The sequence below is a fragment of the Oryctolagus cuniculus genome, chromosome 2 (assembly GCF_051225735.1).
Source record: "Oryctolagus cuniculus isolate XC-2025 breed Fujian yellow rabbit chromosome 2, ASM5122573v1, whole genome shotgun sequence".
Classification (NCBI taxonomy): domain Eukaryota; kingdom Metazoa; phylum Chordata; class Mammalia; order Lagomorpha; family Leporidae; genus Oryctolagus; species Oryctolagus cuniculus.
The window spans coordinates 143,425,884-143,452,412 of NC_142868.1; the positions used below are offsets into that span (position 1 = coordinate 143,425,884).

At 39.0% G+C, this 26,529-nt stretch overlaps 1 protein-coding gene across 13 annotated transcripts in view; it reads right to left on the reverse strand.

The window, feature by feature from the left end:
• AFTPH (aftiphilin) overlaps positions 1-26,529 on the reverse strand; it is a 72,980-nt gene that overhangs the window by 29,026 nt on the left and 17,425 nt on the right. For all 13 annotated transcript variants that reach the window (XR_001792977.4, XR_016230323.1, XR_016230322.1 and 10 more), the window contains one exon: positions 10,313-12,252. Coding sequence is in view for 9 of the 13 variants with exons in the window: in XM_017340731.4 (XP_017196220.3) it covers positions 10,313-12,220 (1,908 nt within the window). In the remaining 4 variants the exon portion in view is untranslated. The remainder of the gene's footprint in view (positions 1-10,312; positions 12,253-26,529) is intronic.

Consider the following 26,529-nt stretch of genomic DNA (forward strand, 5'->3'; position numbering starts at 1 on the left):
TACTTGCTTCAACAGAGGGCACAGACACTACTTTTAAAGGGATCAGATAACCGACTAATTGGAAACATGATGACTGTTGGCTCCTCCTGGGCAGGGAAGGTAAACAAAATCAAATATGTACTCTGTTATTGTTTAAATGGAATGGAAAAAACTGGCCCTAAAACATTTTCATTCATTTGGACATTATTATACATAACTACCTGCCAGCACTCAGGGTCACCAATGAACAGATGCTCAAATGAGTGAAATGCACTTGAGGAAAAGCAGTGGTAACCTAGTGACCCAATTTTTACATATAAATTACAGGAAACTTTTAAAAGACAGATTCATGTATTTTAGCATTAGATATAAAATCTGATTGCTTCAAATATTTTGTTGAATAAGGTAGAGAGCATGGGTCAGCAATCTTCTAGATACAGCTGATAGTAAACATTTTAGGCTTTGTAGTTGTGTGCCAATGAAACTTTATTAGAAAAACAGGCAGCACACAGATTTGTCCCATGGGCCATAGTTTTCCAGCAACCAGTAACAACCAGAATCTACTAACAGCAACACCCATCACAAGGAAGGAACTCAACAATTCAGCAAGAAAGGAAATAGAATTACCAAAGATTTTTGAACACACTGAAATTTGTTCTGACATCTTACTTTTAAAAGTATATCTAACTACCCATAATACCAGTTTGATACTAAAGGCATCCGATAAAAGCAGCTTCTCACTACTATCTTGTTGATGGCAATAAATAATGCCAAATTTCATTTAATACTAGCTAATTCCAATAAATAAATGGCTGATATAATTAAAACACCTCAAGAGAGGGCTACAGACCCAGGAGCCCAGAACCTAAGACTTAGTTTCTGCATTTATAAATTATAGCTGTCAAAGGCTAACTCATAAGGTGGATGACCAATTACAGGATTAAACATGTGGCACTTAGTGTGTGTCAGAGGTAGCAGCTTTTGTCATTATTATTAGTATTAAACAGATGATACATATAGGCACAGAGGCCTGCAAGGAGATACAATAATTATCAAAACCAAGCTCAGGTGCCAGCGCTGTGGCGTAGTGGGTAAAGCTGCCACCTGCAGTGCTGGCATTCCATATGAGCACCATGAGTCCTGGCTGCTCCACTTCCAATCTAGCTCTCTGCTATGGCCTGGGAAAGCAGAAGACAGCCCAAGTCCTTGGGCCCCTGTACCCGCATTGGAGACCAGGAAGAAGCTCCTGACTCCTGGCTTTGGATCAGTGCAGCTCCGGCCGTTGAGGCCAATTGGGGATTGAACCAGCGGATGGAAGACCTCTCTCTGCCTCTTCTTTCTCTGCATAACTCTGATTTTCAAATAAATAAATTAAAAAAAAAAAAAAAAAAGAGAGAGACTAAAAGGTCACTAAGGCTGTTCTACCACTATTTAGCATTCTAAATCATTATGAAAACACCTGTCTCAGTCTATCAATTTCTCTCATGTTATGACTCAACAGGAAATTAAATAATCCAAGCATTTTTGCATCCTCCCCAAGATCTTCCGATGAGTTGGGAATAAACCTAGTTTTCAAGTTTCTATTTTTAGGAGCCTTTCATTTAAGTGGAATCTGCTAATGCTATGCCTTATAGATTTTAAGTTTTGGGTACTGGCATTTGTGACTTAAATCTTGGTTGCATTATGAAACAAAAAGTATATGAAAGAAAAAGCACATTAAGTGTGTTTAAGAAATACAACAAAGTTAAAAGTTTAAAAATGTGATGAAACATAGTCCAAGTAATTTATAACAGGTACAAAAATGTAACTAATAAAATTCTCAGAAAAAGGGAACTTAAATAATCTTCCACAAGAATAATTTCTCTTGGGACCAGAGATTTCTTTAAAAAAAATTTCCTGAAAGATTACAATTAGACACTAAAATTTCAAAAAAAGAGCAATTTAATATATGCAATATATTAAGTAAACAATGAAATACACCATTTCACCAAAACTAGAGCCAATAAAAATATTTACTTGGACATGTTCTAATATTTTTGAGCAAAAAGGAATTGTTTATATTACCCTGTTAATATAAACTCACACAGACATAATAGGAAATCTACTCCTGGTTTTTGAATAAATGGGGGCACTGCCCAAGTTGTTTTTTTTTTTTTTTAACTAAAGATTTAGCATCCCATATGGGCACTGGTTCATGTCTCAGCTGCTCCACTTCTGATCCAGCTCCCTGCTAACGGCCTGAGAAAGCAACAGAAGATGGCCCAAGTGATTGGGCCCCTACTACCTACATGGGAGACCCAGAAGCTGCTCCTGGTTTTGGCCTGGCCCAACCCTGGTCGTTGTGGCCATTTGGGGAGTAAACCAGAAAATGGAAGATGGAGGATTTCTCTGTCTCTCCCTCTCTCTGTAACTCCTTCAAATGGATAAATAAATTTTAAAGATGCAAAGGTAGAATGTGGTACACTGTATTAGTTTTTTGTTTAGTGCTTATCATGTGCCAGGTATTATTCTAAATGGCTTATAAGTATTAGTTCATTTAAGTCTCATAAGGTCCATATGTGGGTGGTAACAATAATATTATCTCCATTTTATGGATCGGAAAAATAGCACAGAGAGGTTAATTTGCATATGAATATAATGTAGGCAGGCTAGATTTCAGGACATACAGCTTCAGAGTAGGTGCTCTTAATTATTATTTTCACATCAAAGCAGCTCCAAGACCAATTTCTAAAAACTACAGACAATTTGAAGGCAAGCATTATACCTTAGTTTCTGAATTTCCAGTATCTGTGTTCCTGTACATGGTTAGTAGAGGAATGTTAACTAAATCAATGTGTACTAGATTAAAAAAAAAAAAGGCAGTTCATTTTTAGTTAATACTGCAGGGGGCATAATTGCTCTATTTATGAAAGTTTACCCTACCATAAGCCATCTAAATAATTTTCATTTATAGGTTGGTCATACTTATATAAAACAGATAAGTATGACTGGATGCTTTCTATGCATTACCCTATGCTTGATGCTCTGCATGTTTTATTTGATATATCCTCTAAAAGAAACCCTGCAAGGCAACTCAATTGTCTTCATGTCAGAGCTGAAGAAATGAAGGAAGAGTAAGATAATTAACCACAGTCTTAACGCTGGTATGCTGCACAGCAAGATTTGATCCAAAGTTTGACTCCAAAGCCTACATTCTTTTTATTTTTTTTAATTTTTTAAATTTTATTTATTTTTTTGACAGGCAGAGTTAGACAATGAGAGAGAGACAGAGAGAAAGGTCTTCCTTTTTCTGTTGGTTCACCCCACAAGTGGCCGCTACGGCCAGTGTGTTGCGGCTGGCGCGCTGCGCGGATCCGAAGCCAGGAGCCAGGTGCTTCCTCCTGGTCTCCCATGTGGGTGCAGGGCCCAAGCACTTGGGCCATCCTCCACTGCACTCCCGGGCCACAGCTGAGAGCTGGACTGGAAGAGGAGCAACAGGGTCTAGAACCCGGGGTGCCGGCGCCGCAGGCAGAGGATTAGTCTATTGAGCCATGGCACTGGCCCAAAGCCTACATTCTTTCCCACAAGTGCTCTGGCCCACTTTCTGTGGTTTTTCTAACACTGCTAGCCATTAGATAAAGCATTCACTTGTTAATTGCTGGGGGTGATGACTATACTTTAAAAAACAAACGAATTTTATCTAATACTATAATTCATCATTTTCAACAGTTAGCTGTAATTTTTTTTACTAGAGTCAGTGTTGCACTCAAAATGAACATGAAAGTAACGAGTAAGTGCACACAAAAACTCAGCATACTTAGTATTTAGCTGGGGATACAATACTGATTAATGGCAGGCTGAATAAAACAATATTCACAGCAATTATTTCAATTTTAAATGTCTGCAACTCTAAAGCACCAAGAGGAGAAATATTCATCAGTTCTTCCTTGAATCTGGAATAAGGAAAACTGGTGACTGGTTAGCTGAATACTCAATCCTGACCTTCCATTCATACAAATACCAAATTCTATGCCTGGTAAACAGCAGCACATCTGGCCCACTAAATATTTTAAGAACTACGGTTTTGATAAACATAGGGTTGAAAATTAAAATGTTCTTCAAGGCTGGTATCCAGTTCTGGGAAGTCAAGCAGAGGTCTGCTACTTGCACAGAAGTGCACTTGTGCTCAGAGGAGTTCCTCACTGTCAAAACCATTCTGAGAATGGGAACTCCGCCAAAGCAGGAGCTTCTGCTCTCAAAATAGCTGCAAAGGTGAGTACATTGTCAAGGGATCAGAACTAGAGGCACTCCTGCACAAACTCATTTGCCTTTCTATTACTTTCCACCATAACAACAACGACAAAAAAATAGTTGGCCACACTATTTCCTGCACCTTGGAGGACCACTTTCAAGAAGTTAATTTCGTGGGTTACCTGATAACATGGAGCAATAAAGCCCTAGGGGAAGCCCCTCTCCTCTCCTCTGCTCTGCGGGGCTCCAGCAAACCCGGGGAGAAATTTGCTAATTTACTCTCCACAAAACCCTTTATCCTAAAAGAGAAGGGAAAGAGGATAAAGAGACTCCCTTAAACACCAAGAGTCTAAACAAAGACGATGCTCTCAGCTCTCTGCTGAGCTGCCCGCCAGGCCTGTCCAGATGTATCCTCTCCATTCAACCACGGAATCCTTACTTTCCCCCAGTCCAAGCGTCTGGGCACTCACTCACTATCCCTTCCATTCTGATGGCTGCCCTGTCCCCAATAAAACTGTATTACTAAGCTAAATTTAAAAAAAGTTCATTTCTGAGGTTGTTCAGAAACAGCTAACATTCACTGAGCACAAGATACTGAGCCATACACTTTTTAAAAAAAAAATTATTTATTTGACAGGTAGAGTTAGACAGTGAGAGAGAGAGACAGAGAGAAAGGTCTTCCTTCCATTGGTTCACCCCCCAAATGGCTGCTACAGCCGGAGCTATGCCGATCCGAAGCCAGGAGCCAGGTGCTTCCTCCTGGTCTCCCATGCGGGTGCAGGCACCCGTGTACTTGGGCCATCCTCCACTGCCTTCCTGGACCACAGCAGAGAGCTGGACTGGAAGAAGAGCAGCCAGGACTAGAACCCGGTGCCCATATGGGATGTCGGCGCCGCAGGCGAAGGATTAGCCAAGTGAGCCACGGCACCGGCCCCGTGCCATACACTTTTACAAGCACAATTTCATGTATCCTCATGACGAGAGTCCCAAAGTAAATACCATATCACTTTCTAAATCTTGAGGCTCAGTGAAGTTGCCAATTCAAGTTATTCCAGAAACCTGAATCTAATCGAGCAGTATTTCTCTAGAGCCTTGTTTTTAATCACTGTACTGTATACCCAAGGCCAATTTATACCATAAGCACAGGGACTAGGGCCCACAATACTTTTAGGGTTCCCAAAGATGTTTTAATATCTAATATTCATATATCTATATTTATACCAAGTCATAATATAATTTTAAGCATCTTTTATAGAGGGACTCATGAAGTCATAGCTTCCCAACTGGTATGAATAGGTTACAAGTCTTCAAAAATCCTGAAAGCTATTTATAGACATACAGTATGCCCCCTCTTATGATGGTTAATTATATCCATTAACCTGAGTGGGCCATGAAGTATCCGGATACTTGATTAAACTTTACTCTGGGTGTGCATGTGAGGGTGGTTCTTGATGATATTACCATTCAGGTTGGTTAAGTGACTATAGCAGACTGCCTTCCCTAATTTGAGTGTCATCCATCAACTGAAGAACTGAATAGAATAAAAGGCTAGTTAAGAGGGCACTTGTCTGATTTCTTAAAAATTGATATCTAAAAAATTGATATTTAAGTCTTTGGGTTGAAACTGAAAACTTAGCTCTTCTTAGATCTCAAGCCTGCAGGTTTGTGAACTGATACCATTGACTCTTCTGTTCTTAGGTCTTCAGACGCTGACTGGAACTATACCATTAGTTCCCTTGTGTCTCCATCATATGACAGTTTCAATCTCCAATAAATTCCCTTTTGTCTAGCCATACATACACATCTTATTGTTTGTTTCTCTGAAAAATTTTAACTAATATGCTATTTTGTAAATGACTATAATGGATTACAAAAAGGTAACATTTCTGGAAAGGTATAAAAGACCAGACTTAGGATCCTAGATTCTGGTTCTTTCAGCACTCAGATATGTATCTCCTTTATAGCATCTTGTATTTAAGCTGACTCTTAAAATTTCTTCAACATATTTCTGATAGTTTTCCTTTCTTGCTTAGGGACAGAAGCTGATTAATGTCACTAGTTCTAATACTGATAGCATTAGATCTTGCACTCAAGAGGACATTTAGAAGAAATGTAAAATCCCTGAGTAATTTAATCTTCCATTTAAGAGGATACCTTATGCCTCATCACCATTAAATATTAAGTAAGATATCAAGTACAATCTACAGTTGTATACTTATTGATTTCCAATTTCAAACCATACAAAAAGAGTGACCAAGTATATTATTCACTGTGCTCAAAAAAGATGGCATGCTCCTTCTGCCTAATTTCTGGATAAATTTAATAAAGTATTCCTATTTGTTTTGCAATTAAACACCAGAGTGTCAAATTTTCTGAGGGAAAAAGAGCAAAAACAAATGTTATCCAAATACTTAAAGCAAGCAAAGATCTGTAAGGCCAAAATCTTAACTCTTAATTCCCTCATTGCTTTTTATTTCTGCTTTCAGTCTTCAAGTGTTCAGTCACAGATGGGAAAACTTGGCACAAATCATAGGTAGATGATTAAATGAAGGTGAAAATGTAAAATTGGTTATATTCAGTTTCAGAATGCTGATCTTTCTGGTGAATAAAATCCAATAAGCTTGCAACAACACAAACCAAAGTATTAGTAATTTTCTTCTTTTTAATCTTTTGTGACATGCTTAATTTTTAAAGCTCTCAAATCGTCAGCTAGTAACATTTTCCCAGTAGCATTAATTAGATTACTAATAACAAAAAATGACACAAAGCCTTCTTTTCTACAGCCAATTAATATAAACAGATAATTTTTCAATTACCTAAACTCCCAAATAATATCCAAAGCAGTATTTTAAAATTTTACTGAAGCCCAGAGTTAAATACAATGCTTAAAAATTATTTTTTTGGGATCCGTGCTGTGGCGCAGTGGGTTAAAGCCTTGGCCTGAAGTGCTGGCATCCCATATGGGTGCTGTGGTTCGAGTCCCAGCTGCTCCACTTCTGATCCAGCTCTCTATTTTGGCCTGGGAAAGCAGCAGAAGATGGCCCAAGTCCTTGGGCCCCTGCACCTGCATGGGAGACCCAGATGAAGCTCCTGGCTCCTGGCTTTAGATCGGCGCAGCTCTGACCATTATGGCCATCTGGGGAGTGAACCAACAGATGGAAGACCTCTCTCTCTCTGCCTCTGCTTCTCTCTCTGTGTAACTCTGAATTTCAAATGAATAAATAAATCTTAAAAAAAAAAAAAAACAGCCTGAACTTGTTTCTCATTTTTACAATGGAGATACTACTTACTTACTTTTCTTTACATTTTATAAGGATGTTAACAAGAAAACAAAACATACTGAACTTTGGGTTCTCAGAAAAGATTATTAATGGAGAGGAGAAAAATATCCTTCTCTAAATAATGTACATGTACAGCTTTTACATCATGGCTTCAACCTCTTGAGGTGTGCTGGACCCACGACTGAAAATTAATTTGACTAAGAATATTTTTTAACTTTGAAAGATTTCTTTTCTTGGTTGAATTTTCCCTGCCCAAGTAACAAATTATCACTGTAAAATCAAGGAAGATGTATTTATTAAAAACTTAAGAAAGCTTTTTTGTAGGTTAAAAAGGCAAAGTTCTAAAAAATAAATAGGGATCTAGACAATGTCACATACCAAATATAGTGAAAACTGAAATCTGGAATGACAGCTACACCATTTATGTGACTTCACAATACAAACAACTGTTCCCCATATTTGTTTAATTAAATTAACTAAACTCTGAATTCTAAAAGTCTTTCACAAAGCAAAATTTGAACAAACTCATTTGATAACGCTCTGTTCAGGACACTAGTTATATCCAGGTAACACTCAACAGGAATAAATCATCTAAGGTGTACCATTAAGAGAATCTAATATTTAATATGTGAGAATTTCTGTGCTATCCTGAATACTATAACAACTAGGTAAAATATCTTAAGAAAAATATTAATATATCTAATCCTCCCCAAAAGGATGAGGCTAATGTACTTTTCCAACAGAATCAGAATGCCAAGAGAGAAAAGTACAGGCCCTAAATTTCTTTTGTAACAGCAGAATAAGAACTAAAGTCACTGTTCAATCTGTCCACTTCTCAATCCTTTACTCAGTAGGGCTTACCCATTTCCCTACCTCACTTGTTTTTGCAAACTTCTGGCATTTTCTCTTTCTCAGCATCCATGTTCAAATCATTTTGTATAACTCCTTCACCAAATATAAAAGCCTGAGGTCTGAGCCAAACAAATTTTAGTAAGTCTTAAGGCATCCTTCCATAGTTTATGCACTTTTTGGTTTATTTCTTTACAAAAACTAGAAGATTACAAAATTCTTATTTTTTTGCAGATTGATTTTATTTTTTCACTGGTTTAAAAATTTACTTTCATTTTATCATCACAAAATTTCTTTGAAGTAGGTGCTACCTCCTTTCTATAGAAAACTGAGTTCAGATTAAGATCCAAAGCCACAGAACTTGTAAAGAGGCTGAGTCGAGGTTCAAACTCATATCTGTCCAGTTCCATGCAGCCCATGTGCTTCATTACCTCTTGTATCCAGTATCAAACTAGATAGAAATAATTTCAAATTGTATGATGGAAGAAATTCCTATCTGAAGTGGTCATACTTTAAAAAATTCATTATCTGATGATGTTAAAAGTTCTAAGGCTACAAATTCAAGATCATCCAATACTAGTGTCACCCTATACTCTTAGAGTAAGGATGAAACTTAATAGGGAAAGGGTTAGGTCAAAACCAACAGCCTTCATTTTACATTGTAATTAGTTCACTTGTTTAAAATTGCAAGGTTCTGTTTCAGTAAACTACTCAATAGAAATACACATTTAGCTAAACCATGTAATAACGGAATTAGCAAATTAAAGTATTCAGATACCCAAAGCCAGCTGGAAAGTGATTAGCTATGCAAACAATTGGTAATGACCATTAATTTCTCAAACACCTCAACATGTAAAAAATATTAAAGTAATGATGTCTAATCATTTCAATTAACACAGACTTTGGAAATATTTCCAATTGAAAATTGTTTACTTACCAAAAAATAGCTAGAGAAATTCAGTTTGTAGATTCTGATTTTGTTCAAATTATTTTTAAAATAATCATGGACCAAGTGTTATGTACAAGCCCTCGGGTTGAGGAAAGATGAAATTTAGCACAGGACACAATTTAAGACTAAGGAACAACCTGGATATCAAGCTACAGCTCTATGGGCTGCTTCAAGTCAAAATAAATCTTGATGGATCTTCTCTGAAAAAGTTTGCACCAGAAAAGGTTAAAAGAGAAAGGCTGTGGGGGACAAATATTCTCCCTGAAAAACCTGCTCCACAGGAAAAGTGAAGTGCACATTTGTGAGACATTAGAAGCAAATAAATACAATTACTATAAATCAATAAACAGACACTTCTTGTTGTAGAAAAACCTAGAACCTAAACCTAAATTCATCTCACAACCTCACCACAGGTCTTTTAGTATCTGTTAAATGAGGCCCAAATTTGCTTTTTCTAATTCTTTTTTTTCCCTAACCTTTAATTCACTGTATTCTTACCACAAGTTGAAGTTTCAAATTCTGCTAGCTCTTTCCTGCAGTAAAAACTTTATTTCAATCTCCTAGGTCTCTGATGGATAAAATCAACAGACTTTTTTTTCCTGAAGCTTAAAAAAAAAAAAACAAAAAAACAAAAAAACAAAAAAAAAAAACGCAAACTCCTATATTTCTGTTTAACCTTCTTTTCAAATCACTATAGAGATAAAAATTGAAGAAGTTATGGAAGAGTTAATTAATTAATGACTGCTTACCTACATGCTATTTACCTTTGCCAAAACCTCAAGTTGATTAATTTCTCTAAATATAAATGAACTTACTGAGAGAAAGAGCAAGCTTAGCAAACTTTACTATGGTACCGTTTGGAGTTTTCCAAAGCATTATAAAAAAACGCAGCTAACCAACAAATCAAGTACTACATATCACAGAGATGCCTTCCATAGGAAAAAAAAAAAAAAAACAAAAAACTTAAGTTGCATTAGAAGCCTCCATAGCAATGTCAGATGAAATAAAGAAAATCAGTAAATACCTGAACTGAAGTGGCTGATTCCTGTAAACGGCCACTGGCAACTGTTCCTTTGGAAGCTGCTACAGGGGCACTGTGCGATTTAGGGGTTCTTGGAGTATCAATACTTTCATCTGTCCTATGTGACTGCCAGGCTTCCTTTCGATGATGAGATTCAGTAGTCTGCTGGTCTCCAAAAGCAGCCCAAGAGCAACCATCTTTCTCTTCATTCTCAAAAGCATTCCAGTCCACAGCCTGGCCAGGACCCGCTGAACTGAAGTCCGCAAAATCATCAGAGTCTTGAAAAGCACTGCAGGCCTCTTGAGTATCTGGCACAGAGTCAAAATCTCCAAACTCACCTTCTTGCTCATTTTTCAGTTTTAAAACCGGTTCAGTGCCTGTTACACTTGACTTTCTTGCCAACTGACATTCCTCTGATAAACTGTCAGAAGTCTGTCTTAGGTCTGACTCAGTAAATATCATTTCCTCTTGGCAAGAAACAGTGTTCGTATCCCCAAATTCTCCAAAGTCATCACCTGGTTCACTAAAATGTGGAAAGTGCTCTGAGGACTCTTCAAAAGTGACATCGCTCATTGAATCTTGGGTACCAGTAACATAAGGTGGAGTTGTGCCACTGGCTGTGCCAAAGTCACCAAAATCATCCTCATTGGTATTGCAAGTCACAAAGTCATTGCTACTATCACCATTTTTCACACTTACACAATCATCCAAAACATTTTCTTCTGTGGGATCAATGTTTGGATTTTCAGAATTAGTAAATTTCCTACTTTCTTCTTTGGAAAAACCAACTGCATCACCAGCATCAGAAGTGTTAACAGAATCCATACACAGGTCATCACATTCAGAATTAGGTAAATCACGTCTTTCTTCAGCTTTACATTGTTCTCTCCGCATAGCTTCTGAGTTATCCGCTGAGTCTACCAAACTCCAAGTCTTGGACTGAGTACTTGAATTTAAAAATTCATCCTGTTGCAGTGCTGGAAATCCTCGGGGCTCAACACTGAAACCTCTGCTGGTCATTACACTTATTTCTGAAACACAAACCTGATCGTCGCCATCAGTGTCTCCTTTATTGTCACAGCTTCTACTCAAAGACACTTCTTTCACAGAATTCAGTTCACTGACTCTGTTAATTTTATTATTTTCCTGAATGGTAAGTGCTTCTCTATCACTTAAGACTGCATATCCTATTTCTTCCAGTTGTATCCTTTCCTGTTTGGAAAATGTGGCAAAATCTGCAAATTCCTCAGCAGGACTAGGTGCAGAGTCAATATTATACTCAGTGCTGTGAGTGCTAAGAGGCTTCTGTCCCTTTGAATCAGCTATATTGTCCAGATCATCTGTTCCCTGAGGATTTACAGTTTCCAACCCTGCAAACCCATTTGTTAGAATCTCCAGACAAGGAGGCTTCTCGCCATTGCAGCTCTCTAACCTCTTGTTTTCATGAACATTCATGTCAGTTCTAAAATCTGGAGAGAAACTTTCCGGTGTTCCAACATTCTGTCTCTGCTCCATTACTTTATTTAAAACTCCTGGATTTTCGGGAGAATCTAGAGTTTTAGATGAAATTACTTCTTTGCTGGTGGTAGAAAGTAAGACATCAGACTGTCCTTTCACAGGAGAAGGTTCAGCAGTGATGTCCTTATCATTACCATTTTTAATGGACTTAAAGCTTGTAAGGCTATCTACATTTTCTGAGAAATCATGAATTGGCATAAAATGGTTTGAAGGTACAAACTCTTCCTTGGGACGAGTATAATCCGGTGTATCAAAATCAACAAACCCTACACCAGAAGGACTAACTTCTGAAAACCCACCAAATTCCCCAAATTCATCCTCCTCTTCCTCCTCTGCTCCATTGTCTAGTGGTGGTGGGGATGAAGAATACATTCGAATGATGTCTGGCTCCATTGCTGAGTTGTTTTCAAATAATTAATTTATACCTGTAAAAAAAAAAAACATAAAAGGAGTTTTTTGGGGAGGGGGCTGATAACAATTAAAATGTCTTCCAAAGTTTTCTCAAAGCTACTTTAAAAACAATGTAAATTTATACTACTCAGTTTTTTATTTTTAAACTATTTTTCACTTAGATGAGATTACATAGCTATGATATAATGGGAAAAAATTCTCTCTTCTAATATATGTTACCAAGGGCACTGGTAGTACATTAAGGAAATTTAGGGATTCCAGAAAATTTTGAACATATTCTTACAAAAGTACACTTGAGAAATTTTCTACTTGCTTGTTTTGCTAAATATTCTGTTTCAAATTCACTGAGGACTCAGTACTTGCCTTATGCGTTTGTATGAGTGCTTTATAAAATAAAAGACATGACAGTTATATCTAATAAACTGCTACAAATATTTTCTTAACTTTGCTTTTCAATGTTTGTTTCTGACCTGTTATTTAAAAATTTTAAAAGATTTACCATATTTTTTATAAGTTATCTTTTTAAAAATTTTTTTCTTTCTTCTCCCTCCCTTTCACCCTTTCCCATTTCCCTTCCCTTTTTTGTTTTTTTTTTTTTTTAATTTCTTTGAAAGGCTGAGAGACACGGAGATCTTCCACCCACTGGTTCACTACCCAAATGATTGTGACATCCAGGGCTAGGCCAGGCCAAAGCCAGGAACCTAGAACTCAACCCAGGTCTCCCATGTGGGTTGCAGGGACCCAGGTCTTAAGCCATCACCTGCTTCCTCCCATGGTGCACATTAGCAGGAAGCTGAATCAGAAGCAGAGAAGCTGGGACTCAAGGCACTCTGACATGAGATGTGGGCATCTCAAGTGGAAATTTAAATGTTCTATCAAATGCATCCATCCCCAGTTAACTTTTTAATACCTTAATTGTGAAATGGTTTAAGATTCATAAGAAATTGATAAACAGTATAGAGCACTTGTGTATATTCCACCCAGCTTTCCCCAGTGATAATCTTATGATCACAGGGCTGACTGGGAGTAGAAACTTACTGCTGCTGTACAGCACCATGAGAGACTACCATATTACATATCACTAGTCCAAGAAAAGAGCAAAATTCAAAGTATGGTTTCTATTGAACACATATCACTCATGCCACTGTCAAGCTGAAAAATCCCAAGTTAATCCATAATAACACAGGGACTGTTGGCACATGGTTAAATGATGAAACTGACAAAAGTGCAATACATTACCATGAAATCCCTTTGTGTGGGTATCACCAGTTTTGTTGGTGTGTGTGTAGTTTCATGAAATTTTATTCCATGTGTAGATTACATTAGAGTAACCACTACAACAATCAGAATAAGAACCATTCCTTTAACAAAAAGCTCTTTCATGTTACCTCTTACTACTTACATACTTCCCGTAACACTAACCCTTGCAAAACACTGATCTAGTCTTTGTCATTCTAATTTTGCTATGAATGCTACATAATTGATATCACATCATATGTAATCCCGTGAAGCTGGCTTTTTTCATTCAGCCTAATGCTCAAGAGCCACAAGGCTGTTGTATATATCATTAATACAATCCTTTTTATTGTTCAGTAGTATTCCACTATATAGATGCATCACCAACTGACTGTCCAGTCACTCCTTATAGGATGTCCATTTGGATTGTTTCCAGTATCGTCCTACTACAAATAAAGCTACTATGAACATTTGGGTACAAACTGTTATGTTTTCATTTCTCTAAGACATCATACCCAACAGTTTGAATGCTGGGTCATATGGTATATTCAGTTTTATAAAAAACCGCCTGTTTTGTCAAGTTAATTTTTATGGGGTTGTTAGGTAGGAAGTCAGAAATGAGCTGATGTGTGTGTGACAAAGGCCTAACGAATTGACATCTAGGTCCAGCAAAGGCCAGCCAGGCTTCCCCTGTCTGATAACTTCAGGGGGAAAACTCAGAAAGGAATTTTTTGTATTTACATCCAACAAGTCCTTTGTTCTGGAGGAGAAGGAGGAGAGGGGGAGGGAAGGCAAGACCCATCCCCTTAAAAACCCCAGCCTAAATGTGCACTGCGCACTCTCTCTCAGGTTCTGTCTGCAGAGGTGCCCATCCGTTCTTACGGATGTCCCTACCCTAATAAACCTTGCTATTTTGCTTTCCACTGCTCTCTGTCTCACGCCTGAATGCTTTCTTGCATGAAGACAAGGACCCTTTGCTTCTCTAGTAACAGAGTCAAATCAATTGATCTTTTTATTTGCAATTTTCTTCATTATTTTGCTATTATATAAGCATAAAACTTCACAAATATTCAGTTTTATTTTTTTCTTTTAGTTCTCTTTGAAATTTGGAAAAAAATTATTTGAGAGGCAGACAGACAGAGAGTTCCCATCTGCTGGACTTGAACTCAGCCCACTCCAATATGGGACGCAGGCATATCAACTTGCAGCTTAACCACTAGGCCAAACACCCACCCTTACAATACTTAATTTTAAAAAACATGTGTGATGTCTGAAAAAAATGAAATAATTGATTGTTCAAGGCCTATTTCAAACTCAGCTGTTAATACAAAGATCTGCATCAGGAACTTTGTGACTAAAGCAATAATACAGAGCAAGTTTCTTCATGTTGACCTTGTCAAGTGCTTTATTTCCCCTTCTAGGTGGCAAAGGCTCTATCAGCCTTCCAGACATTTCTGTATTTCCCAAAAACAGAGTCACCTATTCATATGTGGAACTTGGGCTGTTACATGTTCCCCTCCAGCAGGTTTTGCCCCTGCCCAACTCACCCTTCAGAAATTTGAGAGTGCCACTGCTTCTAAGTTTCAGCCAGCCAACCAGCATGGAGGAAGCTCAAAACTTCCCAGATAACTCCTCTGTGTTCAGGCCAACTCAACTTAAAGGAGCTTTATGTTAATTTATTGTTTTTGTTTTTTTGTTTTGTTTTGTTTTTTGACAGGAAGAGTTAGACAGTGAGAGAGAGAGACAGAGAGAAAGGTCTTTCTTCCGTTGGTTCAACCCCCAAATGGCCGCTACTGATAGGAAGCCAGGAACCAGGTGCTTCCTCCTGGTCTCCCATGTGGGTGCAGGGCCCAAGCACTTGGGCCATCCTCCACTGCCTTCCTGGGCCACAGCAGAGAGCTGGACTGGAAGAGGAACAACCAGGACAGAACCAGCGCCCCGAATGGGACTAGAACCCGGGGTGCTCGCGCCACAGGTGGAGGATTAGCCTAGTGAACCACGGCGCCGGCCATGTTAATTTATTTGTAAAATTAATTTGCAAATGATGTTTGACTTAGATAATCCACTCTTTTTTTAAACACAGGAAATACGTGTTTAAATAGCTAGACCAACAGTTAAAAAGATGGGGAGTGGGAAAGAACAGAGTAATATGCTACTTTAATGTTGTCTCTGACATACAGCAAACTCAACGACGTTTCATTCTTCTTAATGACTACCTGCACCACACCACAAGGTGTTCCAATCAGTTGTTGGATTTCTTTAGAACCTGAGCAAATAAGCACGCATGTGCCTGTGCATGTGTGTTTATGAAGAGGGGATTGTACTCTACTTGATATCTTTATTTCTGCTTAGTACCAGACCTGTAAGAGAGGTGAAAACAAGTACTGGGGCTATCATCTTGGCAGCCTGGGAACATTCAAGCTACATTATACACAAATAGTTAACATAAATCCTTGTGACTAGGTAGGTGGTAAAGAGGTATCCTGAACATAGTGAGAGCAGACAGAGAAATTGGGCAGGCTTCCTGGATTGTGGAGATTCGTCCACGGGAAATCACACTTCACAAGAAGACTAGGGGACAGTACAGGTGACTACAGTAATTGAAAATGCAGGCTAAAGCATTTAGGGCTTTACAAACCAGGAAAACTACAAGGTTTGGGAAATCTGGTGTAGGAGGTCCAAACAAAGGAGCCAGGGGCATAATCTAGAAGTCCAGGAGCAACAGCAATCAACAGTGTAACTCAAGCCCTGGGCCAGATTAAGAGCCAGGGTACAGGGCATACTGGGTGAAGGTGTTAATCTTTCACCAGAAGAGAGCTGCACTTGTTTAAAGGACATCAACTCTGAACTGGTCATAAAAGAGATGATATGAGGACTCTGTAGGTTGAGAGCTCTGTGGTCAAGAGGCAAAAAGAGTTTGGGAAGGATGAACAAAGAAGGAATGGAGCCATCGATCATCTGAGACTTCTGGCCATTTAACAAGTTTCTCAGGAACAGAATTAGAGAACAAACTACCAAATATCAAGACTTGGTTTAAAGCCACACATTATATGATAAGAAAGATGCCACTACAGTGTGGTGGGGGAAAGGACAGCCTTTCCAACAAAAGGTGCTAGATTAACTGGCTATTCCCACAGAGGGGAAAAATCTTTGATTCTAACATCTTACACAAAAATAAGCTCAAGATAGAGCACAGGCCTAAATGTGAAAGATAAAAAATACAATAAAAATCAATCATCTAGAAGATAACTTGAGATTATTTTCATGACCTTAGGGAAGGCAAAAATATTTCAAACAAGACACAGAAACCACTAAACATGAAAGAAAAGATTGACAAATTGGGCTGCATTAAAATTTAAAACTTCTGTTCATCAAAAGAACATCATTAATACACAGTGAAAAGGCAAGCACTGCCTGGGAGAAGAGATCTTCAATACATGTATAACTGTCAAAGAACGCAAATCCAGCTTTATGTGAATAATTCCTACAGATTAACGTGAGACAACTCAACAGAAAAATTGCCAAAATATTTGAAAAGTTATTTCACAAAAGAGGCTATCCAAATGGCCAATAAATGTATGAAAATTATCAGGGAAAGGCACAATAAAACTACAGTAAGATACCAATGTATATATTAAGATCTAGAACAGCTAAAATTAAAATACAACTATTCTAACCATAGCTACTTCTCACATGGATGTGGAGCAAGTGGGATTCTCTCATACTTTATTGCTGGGTGTATAAACTGATGTATGCATTTGAAAAATTGAAAATATTTACCACTAGATCTTTAGTACCTGGCATATTTTGTGCACTCAGTAAGTTATCAACTATCATCACATTTTAACTTTCACCAAGTATGTGACTCAAATAATAATCTACTTATAACAAAATGTTAAGCCAATGTTTGCTCAGCTGGCATAAACTTTCATGTGACTCTGTATTTTAAAAGGTCAATGAAAGAGTAAGTCAAAGTCATTTAACAAAAATATTTGTAACCACTTTAAAGATACATGAAGACTTTGTTGTTAATTTTTATCTTAAATTTTTTTTTTACAAAATTATTTATTTCTTTATTTGACTGAGATATCTCCCATCTTCTGGTTCACTCTCCTTAAATGCCTGCTATGCCCAAAGATGGGCAAGGGCCATAGCCAGGAGTGCAATCCAAGTCTCCCATTAGCATGCAGGAACCCAATCACTTAAACCATCACTGGGGCCTCCTAGGGTTTGCGTTAACAGGAAGCTGGTGGCAGGAGTCTGAGTTGGGAACCCAGGTACTCTGAAGTGGCATGTGAGCATCTCAACTGACAGAATTATGCCTGTCCCAGATACTGCTAATTTTTATAATTGATCCCTAGAAAATATAAAACCTGACATATATATATAAAGGTAGGGTGAGGGACTGATGACAGATCAAATCTGAAGCCCAAGGCTGAAGGACTGAGACCATAATCTCCAAACCAGTACAAAGGTTACCAGTCTGCTGCAAGATGGAGGGCTTGAAGAACAATAGGAAAATGCAGAATCTTGGCATAAACTGGCCGTAGTTTCTATCCAGCTAGAGGAAAGATCAAAGAATAAAGGTTTATATAAGCGAAGGTGCCTGGTCCGGATGGAAAGGGTTCTTCATGTGTAGGAAATACATAAGGTCTTCCTTACTTAATCCTCTGACGGTTAACCACCTCTCTAAACTCTATCCTCCACACACACAATATTACCCACCCTCAAGATCCTTGAGCTCACATTTGGTGGTGTTGTGTGTCAATGTCTACCATCACCTGAATCAAACATCAAGAGTTCCTTCCAAACTAAAAGCTGAGAACCCGCGTCACTCCATAGAGAGGAACTCCTAACCTTTACAGAACCCCAGTCCAGCTGCACGGATGTTTATACCACCTTTCAAGGCCAGATAAGTAGACTCAGGTTGTACATGCAATCGAGTTTTAATCAGGAACCTTCACTCTAAATTTACTTTTATAGGAACTGAGATGAGAGGTAGAGGAGAACATCAGCATTAAGGACGGTGATAAGACAAAAAAACCACATCTCAAGTTATGCTACTTACTTCAGTAGAACAAACTACACAAGCAAGGTGCATTTAACAATAATGAGAAATAATCACTATCTTTTTAATCACATTACACCTGAGGTTTATAATTACTCATTTGTTAAGTCACCTGAATGGGGAAAAAAGAGAATCTGTATTTTCTTTAGAAAAATGAGTGAGGGGCCGGCACTGTGGCGCAGCAGGTTAAAGCCCTGGACTGAAGCACCGGCATCCCATAGGGGCGCCAGTTCCAGTCCCGGCTGCTCCTCTTCCAATCCAGCTCTCTGCTATGGCCTGGGAAAGCATCAGAAGATGGCCCAGGTCCTTGGGCCTCTGCACCCACGTGGGAGACCCAGATGAAACTCCTGGCTCCTGGCTTCGGATCGGTGCAGTTCCAGCCATTGTGGCCATCTGGGGAGTGAACCAGCGGATGGAAGACCTCTCTCTCTGTCTCTACCTCTCTCTTTAAATAAATAAAATAAATTTTTTTTTTTTATTTGACAGGCAGAGTTAGACAGTGAGAGAGAGAGAGAGAAAGGTCTTCCTTCCGTTGGTTCAACCCCGATGGCTGCTACGGCTGGCACGCTGCGCCGATCCGAAGCCAGGAGCCAGGTGCATCCTCCGGGTCTCCCATGCAGGTGCAGGGGCCCAAGCACTTGGGCCATCCTCCACTGCCTTCCTGGGCCACAGCAGAGAGCTGGACTGGAAGAGGAGCAACTGGGACTAGAACCTGGCGCCCATATGGGATGCTGGCGCTGCAGGCGGAGGATTAACCTAGTAGCCATGGCGCCGGCCCCAATAAAATAAAACTTAAAAAAAAAAAAAAATGAGTGAAAGTAGCCGATGCTGTAGCATAGCAGGTAAAGATGCTGCCTGTAGCACCAGCATCGCACATCAGTGCCGCATCAAGTACTGGCTGCTCCACTTCTAATCCAATTCCCCGCTCATGTGCCTGGGAAAGCATCCACTTGGGAGACCCAGAAGAAGCTCCTGGCTCCCAGCGTCAGAACAGCCCGACTCTAGCCATTGCAGTCAGTAGCGAAGTGAACCAGTGGATGGAAAATTACCTCTTTCTGTCTCTCCCACTTCCCCCATAACTCTGCCCTTCAAATAAATAATTTTTAAAAAGAAAAATGAGTGAAAATATTATATAATCAATTGACAGCATTAGTTTGCATTATAAATGTTGTCTGTTATTACAGTAGTTCAAATTCTCCAAAATCTTTACGTGAGTTTTAAAATAGTGTCAAAATGTATTATTGGGGCCGGCACTGTGGCATAGCAGGTAAAGCTGCCACTGCAGTGCCAGCATCCCATATGGGTGCCGGTTCGAGTCTCGGCTGCTCCACTCTTGATCCAGCTCTCTGGAATGGCCTGGAAAAGCAGTAGAAGATGGCCCAAGTGTTTGGGCCCCTGAACCAGTATGGAAGACCCAGAAGAAGCTCCTGGCTCCCAGCTTTGGATTGGCTCAGCTCTAGCCACTGCAGCCATCTGGGAGTGAACAGCAAATGGAAGATTCTCTCTCACTTGCTCGGCCTTTCAAATAAATAAATAAATCTTCAAAAAAAAAAATGTACTATCAATGAACCTGCCAAACCAACCTCTCTATTTATGAGTCATAAAGGAGCCATATAAAGATTTGGATTTTAGTTACCTTTAAGTTTCCAATGCATTTAGAGAACCTTGATGTCACAAAACTTTTCATGACTCTAAATATAAAAATCTGTAAAAATTACCATTTTTCTTTTTGGGGCATTTGTTCTCAGAATATTAACTCCATAGAGACTAGGAAATACAGGGAAAACGCCTAAAAGTAGATGCTTTTAATAAAGAATTAAGAAAGGTTTTTGTTGTTGTTTCTTTGTGTTAGGACTATCATCCCCTTTTCAACATAGGCTGCAAACTTGAAGACTACTCAATCAAACTTCCATATCCCAAAGCTGAGTATTTTTATTTTTTGCTTTATTTGTTCTTTATTTTAGAGGCAGAGAGACAGGAGCTTGCATATCTTGATTTACTCCCAAATGCCTACAAACACTGACTTTGGAGCCAGCATCTGGGAACTCAATTTGGGTCTCTCATGTGGGTGGCAGGGATCCAATTACTTAGAACACACTTCCCAGGATCTGCAGTGGCAGGAAGCTGGAATCAGAACTCAGAGCCAGGAAACAAACCCAGGTAACTCAGATATAGGTGCCTTAACCAGCATTTTAACTGCTAGTTCAAATGCTACCCTCTGAATACTTGTAAAAGATCTCATAATTATCTTGCCAACTTAAAAACAAAAACTCAAAATACCACAGACACTATACTGTATGTCAATGTCATCAACCATTTAATATGTAGTATTTAAGCCATTTGTTAAAATATTGCATCTTCTGTTTTTCTCTTCCAACTTATACCAATATCAGGTTAATATCTGAGTGCTAAGTGCCAATATTATGTGAAGAGCATCCACAAATTATCTCATTTACTTCTTATACTAGTAAATGAGACAAAAATTATCTTCATTTTGCAGATGAAGAAATAGAAGCTTAAACAAGTTAAGTAATCTCTCAAGGTAGCATAACTGGCATGTGGTGACTTAGTCATGAGCTATTTAAATATCAGATAAATCTTAAAATACTATGAAATTGAGAGCAAATATGAGAATTAAATGAATTCTCCCTAAAAGGTTTCTGAGTTGTACAGTAAAGTTTTTCTACAGTAATTGGGAAGCAAGATTTTTTTTTATAAAGTATAACCAACAAAAATGCTGAGAAGCTAATCTTTTTTTAAACTTTATTTGAAAGGCAAAGGGACACACAGAAAGGGAGAGACAGAAAGAGATCTTCCGTCTACTAGTTCACCCCTCAAATAGTAGCAATGGACAGGGCTGGAACAGACCAAAACCAGGATCTTGAAATTCCATCCAACTCTCCCACATTGTGTGGCAGGGGTCCAAGTACTTGGGTCATCTGCTGCTGCTTTCCTAGGCACATGAGCAGGAAGCTGGATCAGAAACAAGCAGCCGAGTGGTCAGCCGAGGCTCCCCTCGGGCCAGTGAGGGCTCCCTGGCTGCCTCTCCGGTGGCTCTGCCCGTTTCTGTGTCGCTGGATGAAGAAACTGATCCGGGCCGCGAAGTCACTACCCTTAGGGTGCATAGGTCAGGGTTGGCGGAGGCTTTGGGTCCCAGTCTCCACAGCTAACGTCTGTGAGAGATTTAGAACCAAGTAAGTGGACGAAGTGCAGGGAGGTGAGTGAGGAGCCTACTCCGCTTGGGCCGCCCCAGTGCTGGGTCGCTCCGGAGCCACCGGCTGCCACAGACCTCGGAAAGCTCTGCTCCTGGGAGCTGACTTCCTCTCCTCGGCCTCATCCTCTTCCTCTTCCTGGAACTGAGACATCCCTTTTTTTTTTTTTTTTTTTTTTAATTTTTTTTTTATTTTTTGACAGGCAGAGTGGACAGTGAGAGAGAGAGAGACAGAGAGAAAGGTCTTCCTTTGCCGTTGGTTCACCCTCCAATGGCCACCGCAGCAGGCACGCTGCGGCCGGCGCACCGCGCTGATCCGATGGGAGAAGCCAGGTGCTTCTCCTGGTGAGACATTCCTTTATAAATGAGTTGCACAACTGAGAAGGCACTTGCTGATGCTAAAGCTCTTGTAGAAAGATTTGAGAGATCACAACGATGCAGCAGAATCTCTGACAGAGCAAACCACAGCTCTCAACAAGTGAGCAGAAACAATGAAGAATAATTGTGTACATCTCTGGAAGAACATCAGCCTGCCTTAGAACTTATAATGTATCGAGAACAGATGTTTAGATTGCTAATGGGTAGCAAAAAAGATGATCCTGGTATAATAATGAAGTTAAAAGAGCAACACGAGGGTTCTGCACTGTGGCATAGCGGGTAAAGCCACCGCCTGCAGTGCCCACATCCCATATGACCGCCAGTTCAAGTCCTGGATGCTCCACTTCCAATCCAGCTCTCTACTGTGGCCTGGGAAAGCAGTAGAAGATGGCCCAAGCCCTTGGGCCCCTGCACCAGCGTGGGGGATGCAGAAGAAGCTCCTGGCTCCTGGCTTTGGATTGGCGCAGCTCTGGCCATTGCAGCCAATTGGGGGAGTGAACCATTGGATGGAAGACCTCTCTCTCACTGCCTCTCCTCTCTCTGTGTAACTCTCTCAAATAAAATAAATAAATCATTAATAAAATAAAATAAAATATTTATTTTTGCCATAGTTCTACAACTGGAAGATCCTCTTAGTAAATTTTACTCTTCTTGTTTGGTGTCAAAAGTTAAATAGCTTATGGACCATGATACTTAAGCTTTAATGATTATCTAATTTCCCATTAATTTCTATTTTTGTCAAAGAAAATTCAGTTTTAAAGGGTGTAAGAATGTTTTACATGCACCTTAAGAGAGGTGATTTAATTTTGTCCTGATACTTACCTAACAATTGTCTATAACTTGCATTAAGTGTATGAAATATCATTACAGGAATGAAAGAGAAGAAATGTTACTTTCTAAGAAAGAAAAATCTTTTAATAAACATTTAGTAGGTTAAACTACTCCTTGGAAAGAATAAGTTTTGGTTCTAAGTAACAAAGATGAGATTTTTCTCTGGTTGATCTTTGAGGATATTACGTAGTTCATTTATCTAAGAGAGTTGAAAAATGTGATAGAGCAAAATAAGCAAAGTAATTTCAAAGTAAGCTGGGAATTCCTCTGGCTCATAGCACCCTTCTATCAAAAGTAATTAGCTTGAGATACAGAAAAAGTAAATCAAAATCTCAGAAAAATTTTCTGAATCAATTTTTAAGCTTGATCTGGTCTTACAACCTGTAAGGCTTTTCTTACAACATTTCAGTTGAAAGGAAAGGAAGTCTGTGGATTCCAAAATATTTTGTTTTTTAAAAATACCAAGCACAAAGTATGTAAATTTTTAAAAAACCACCAGATATAGAAATGAACTTTAATATTAGCTGAAACCTAAATTTTTCTTACTCCATGGTAATTACAGAGTAAAAGGATGAATGTCAAATACAATTAAATATATTCATTTATATAAATATATATTAAAGTTAGCATAAGTAGGAAACTCTACTTTGGAGTATATAATTTATTAAACAAATATTACTTCCCGTGGCAACTTTTATGTATAATTTCATATATTGGTACAATGCAAAACTACTTTTTGCTTCAGAATGTTTCTATCTTAAGGTAGGGGGAATGGGACTGATTGAACAGAAAAGGGCTAGTAGCCCAGACATTAATTGGATTTCCGTGATCATTCAGAGGGCTTAACTTGATATTTTATAAATAAATGGTACTTCTTAGTTTTAAACTTTTCTATAGGTTTTGGGCAAGTATCCCTTAATTTGATGGCTCATTCACTGAAACAGTTTTTATCCCAAGTAAGGATTAAAGAAAATAAGCTACCCAATTGGGACTAGGCCTGAGGCAGCACATTGAGGCACCTCTGCTAACAAATGTTACTTGATAAATAATTATTTTTATAAACAAGTAAGTTAATTTATTCTTGGTTTTCTTGCTTGGTTACCTTTATGGTCTTGGTGTTGTAAGACATTCAGTTTGTTTTTTGTGACAGTTTTCCATCCTGTACTTTTTTTTTTTAAACTGAACCTTAAATTTATGTCTTGAGAGTACAGCATAAGAGCCTATCAATAAAGATGAGTAATTAAAATTGAAAAAAAAAAAAAAGAAAGAAAGAAAGAAAGAAAGAAACTGAGCAGCCAAGACTTGAACCAGTGCTTGGGTATGGGATGCTAGCCTAGCAAGCAGTGGCTTAACTTGTAGCATCACAATGCAGCCTCCGTCTCGTATTTTTATATTAACAGAAGTAGTACCAAATGTGAGAAAACAATGAAAGTAAGCAACAAAATATTTTTATACCTAAGTTAAACTAAGTTATACCTTAGTTAATACCCCAAAAAAGCCAGACTGAAAAACCAGACCACCAAACATGACAAAAATTTTGTCTTCCTTGTTTTGAATGTCAATAAAGAAATACATACAATGTCAATTTACAGGAGGTAGGCATATGCCTAGTTGTCAAGAAGTACTTAAGATGCCTGCATTCCATATTGGAGTCCCTGGGTTTCAGTCCTGGTTCTGCTCCAGATTCCAGCTCCTTGCTAATGCATAACCTGGGAGGCAGCAGGTGATGGTTCAAGTAGTTGGGTCCTTGCCACCCACGTGGGACACCCAGATTTAGTTCCTGGCTTTGGCCTGGCCTAGCCTTGGCTATTGACAGCATTTGGGGAGTGAACCAGTGGATAGGAGATTGATCTCTCTCAAGTAAAACCAAAAATTTAAAAAAAAAAAATCCACAATGGATAAACCCAAAGTAAAAACAGTACAATAAAAAATGTCAATTATGGGGGCCAGCGCTGTGGCGTAGCAGGTAGAGCTGCCACCTGCAGTGTCAGCATCCCATATGGGTGCCGGTTCAAATCCCAGCTGCTCCATTCAGCTGGGTTCAAAACCCAGTCAGCTCTCTGCTATGGCCTGGGAAAGCAGTAGAAGATGGTCCAAGTCCTTGGCCTCCACACCTGCGTAGGAGATCCAGAAGAAGCTCCTGGCTCCTGGCTCTGGACTGGCAAAGCTTGGGCCTTTGCAGCCATCTGGGGAGTGAACCAGCATCTGGAACACCTCTTTCTCTCTTTCTGCCTCTCTGCAACTCTGCCTTTCAAATAAATAAAATAAATTAAAAAAAAAAAAGTCAATTATAAGAAGCAGCAACATACATTCACTCTTCAAGTGCTAATTACCATGTTATACAGCAATAAAAGTTATTTTATAGAAACTGTTGTTTTAAAAAAATTCCCATGAAAAAGTTTTCCTTTAATATAACCTTGTATTCAAATCCATAATACTGTATTTTATTAGTTTTTGGATAGTTTTACATAAGAGTTATAAATTAATAAAAACATTAGAGATTATTTTACCTTTAACTTGTCCTATTTTTTAAAAAAATATTAATTTCAAAAGCAGGGTCACAGACAGAGAGAGGGACAGAGAGAAAGGTCTTCCATCTGCTGGTTCACTCCCCAAATGATCGTAACAGCTGTAGCTTGGCCAATCCAAAGCCAGGATCCAAGAGCATCCTCCGGGTCTCCCACACGAGTACGGAGGCCTGAGCACTTGGGCCATCCTCTGCTGCTTTCCTGGGCCATTAGCAGAGAGCTGGATCAGAAGAACAGCTGGGCACAAACTGGCACCCACAAGTAACGCTGGCACTACAGCGCCGGCCCCTAACTTGTCCTATTAACTTACATTATTTGAGAGTTCACTAGCTATTTTTCCCAAATTTCAACTTGAAAGTTAGCAAATAATCTTGGAGAACTGTTAATAACAAGGGCTACAATATGGGAGCAGCAGTGACGATAGATGCACTCGCCCCTGGAAAACAATTTTCCCAGTACTCTATCGTATACTGCAGAAAAAATTAGCCACTCTTTTAATTCTCCACCCTCATATTCCTTAAACTTTACAATGAAAATACAATCTGAAAGCCAAGAATAACCTTGATTTTATGCCCTTTACTAAAACCTTTTTGCATTCACAATCAACAGATCATCCCTACAACTTGTTTTCCTTCAATTGTTTGCTCAGAGCTCACTGAATTTCTCTGTTACCACTGATGCTTTCTCTTCAGCCAGGAAATAGTGAAGACTCTTCCATCATACAGAACAAAACGAAACTAAACCCTTCCTTCCGTGCTCTTCAGCTCCCCTCCTCCTCACCACTCAGCTTCTTGAAAGGGACCTATCTGTTCACTATCTCTACTTCCTAACCTCCCACTCATTCCTCAACCTAACGTAATCTGGCTTCTATCCCACCACTCCACTGAAACTGCTCTTGCAAGAGTTCCTTTACTTGAGCTCAAAAGACTGTAAATGTTGTGCAGGCACAGGCCTCTGTTGTTTGCCCTGACATCCTTGGGGCCTGGCTCACAGTGGGAAGTGAATACATTATTGTTCTTCCTGGGGCATTTATTCTACT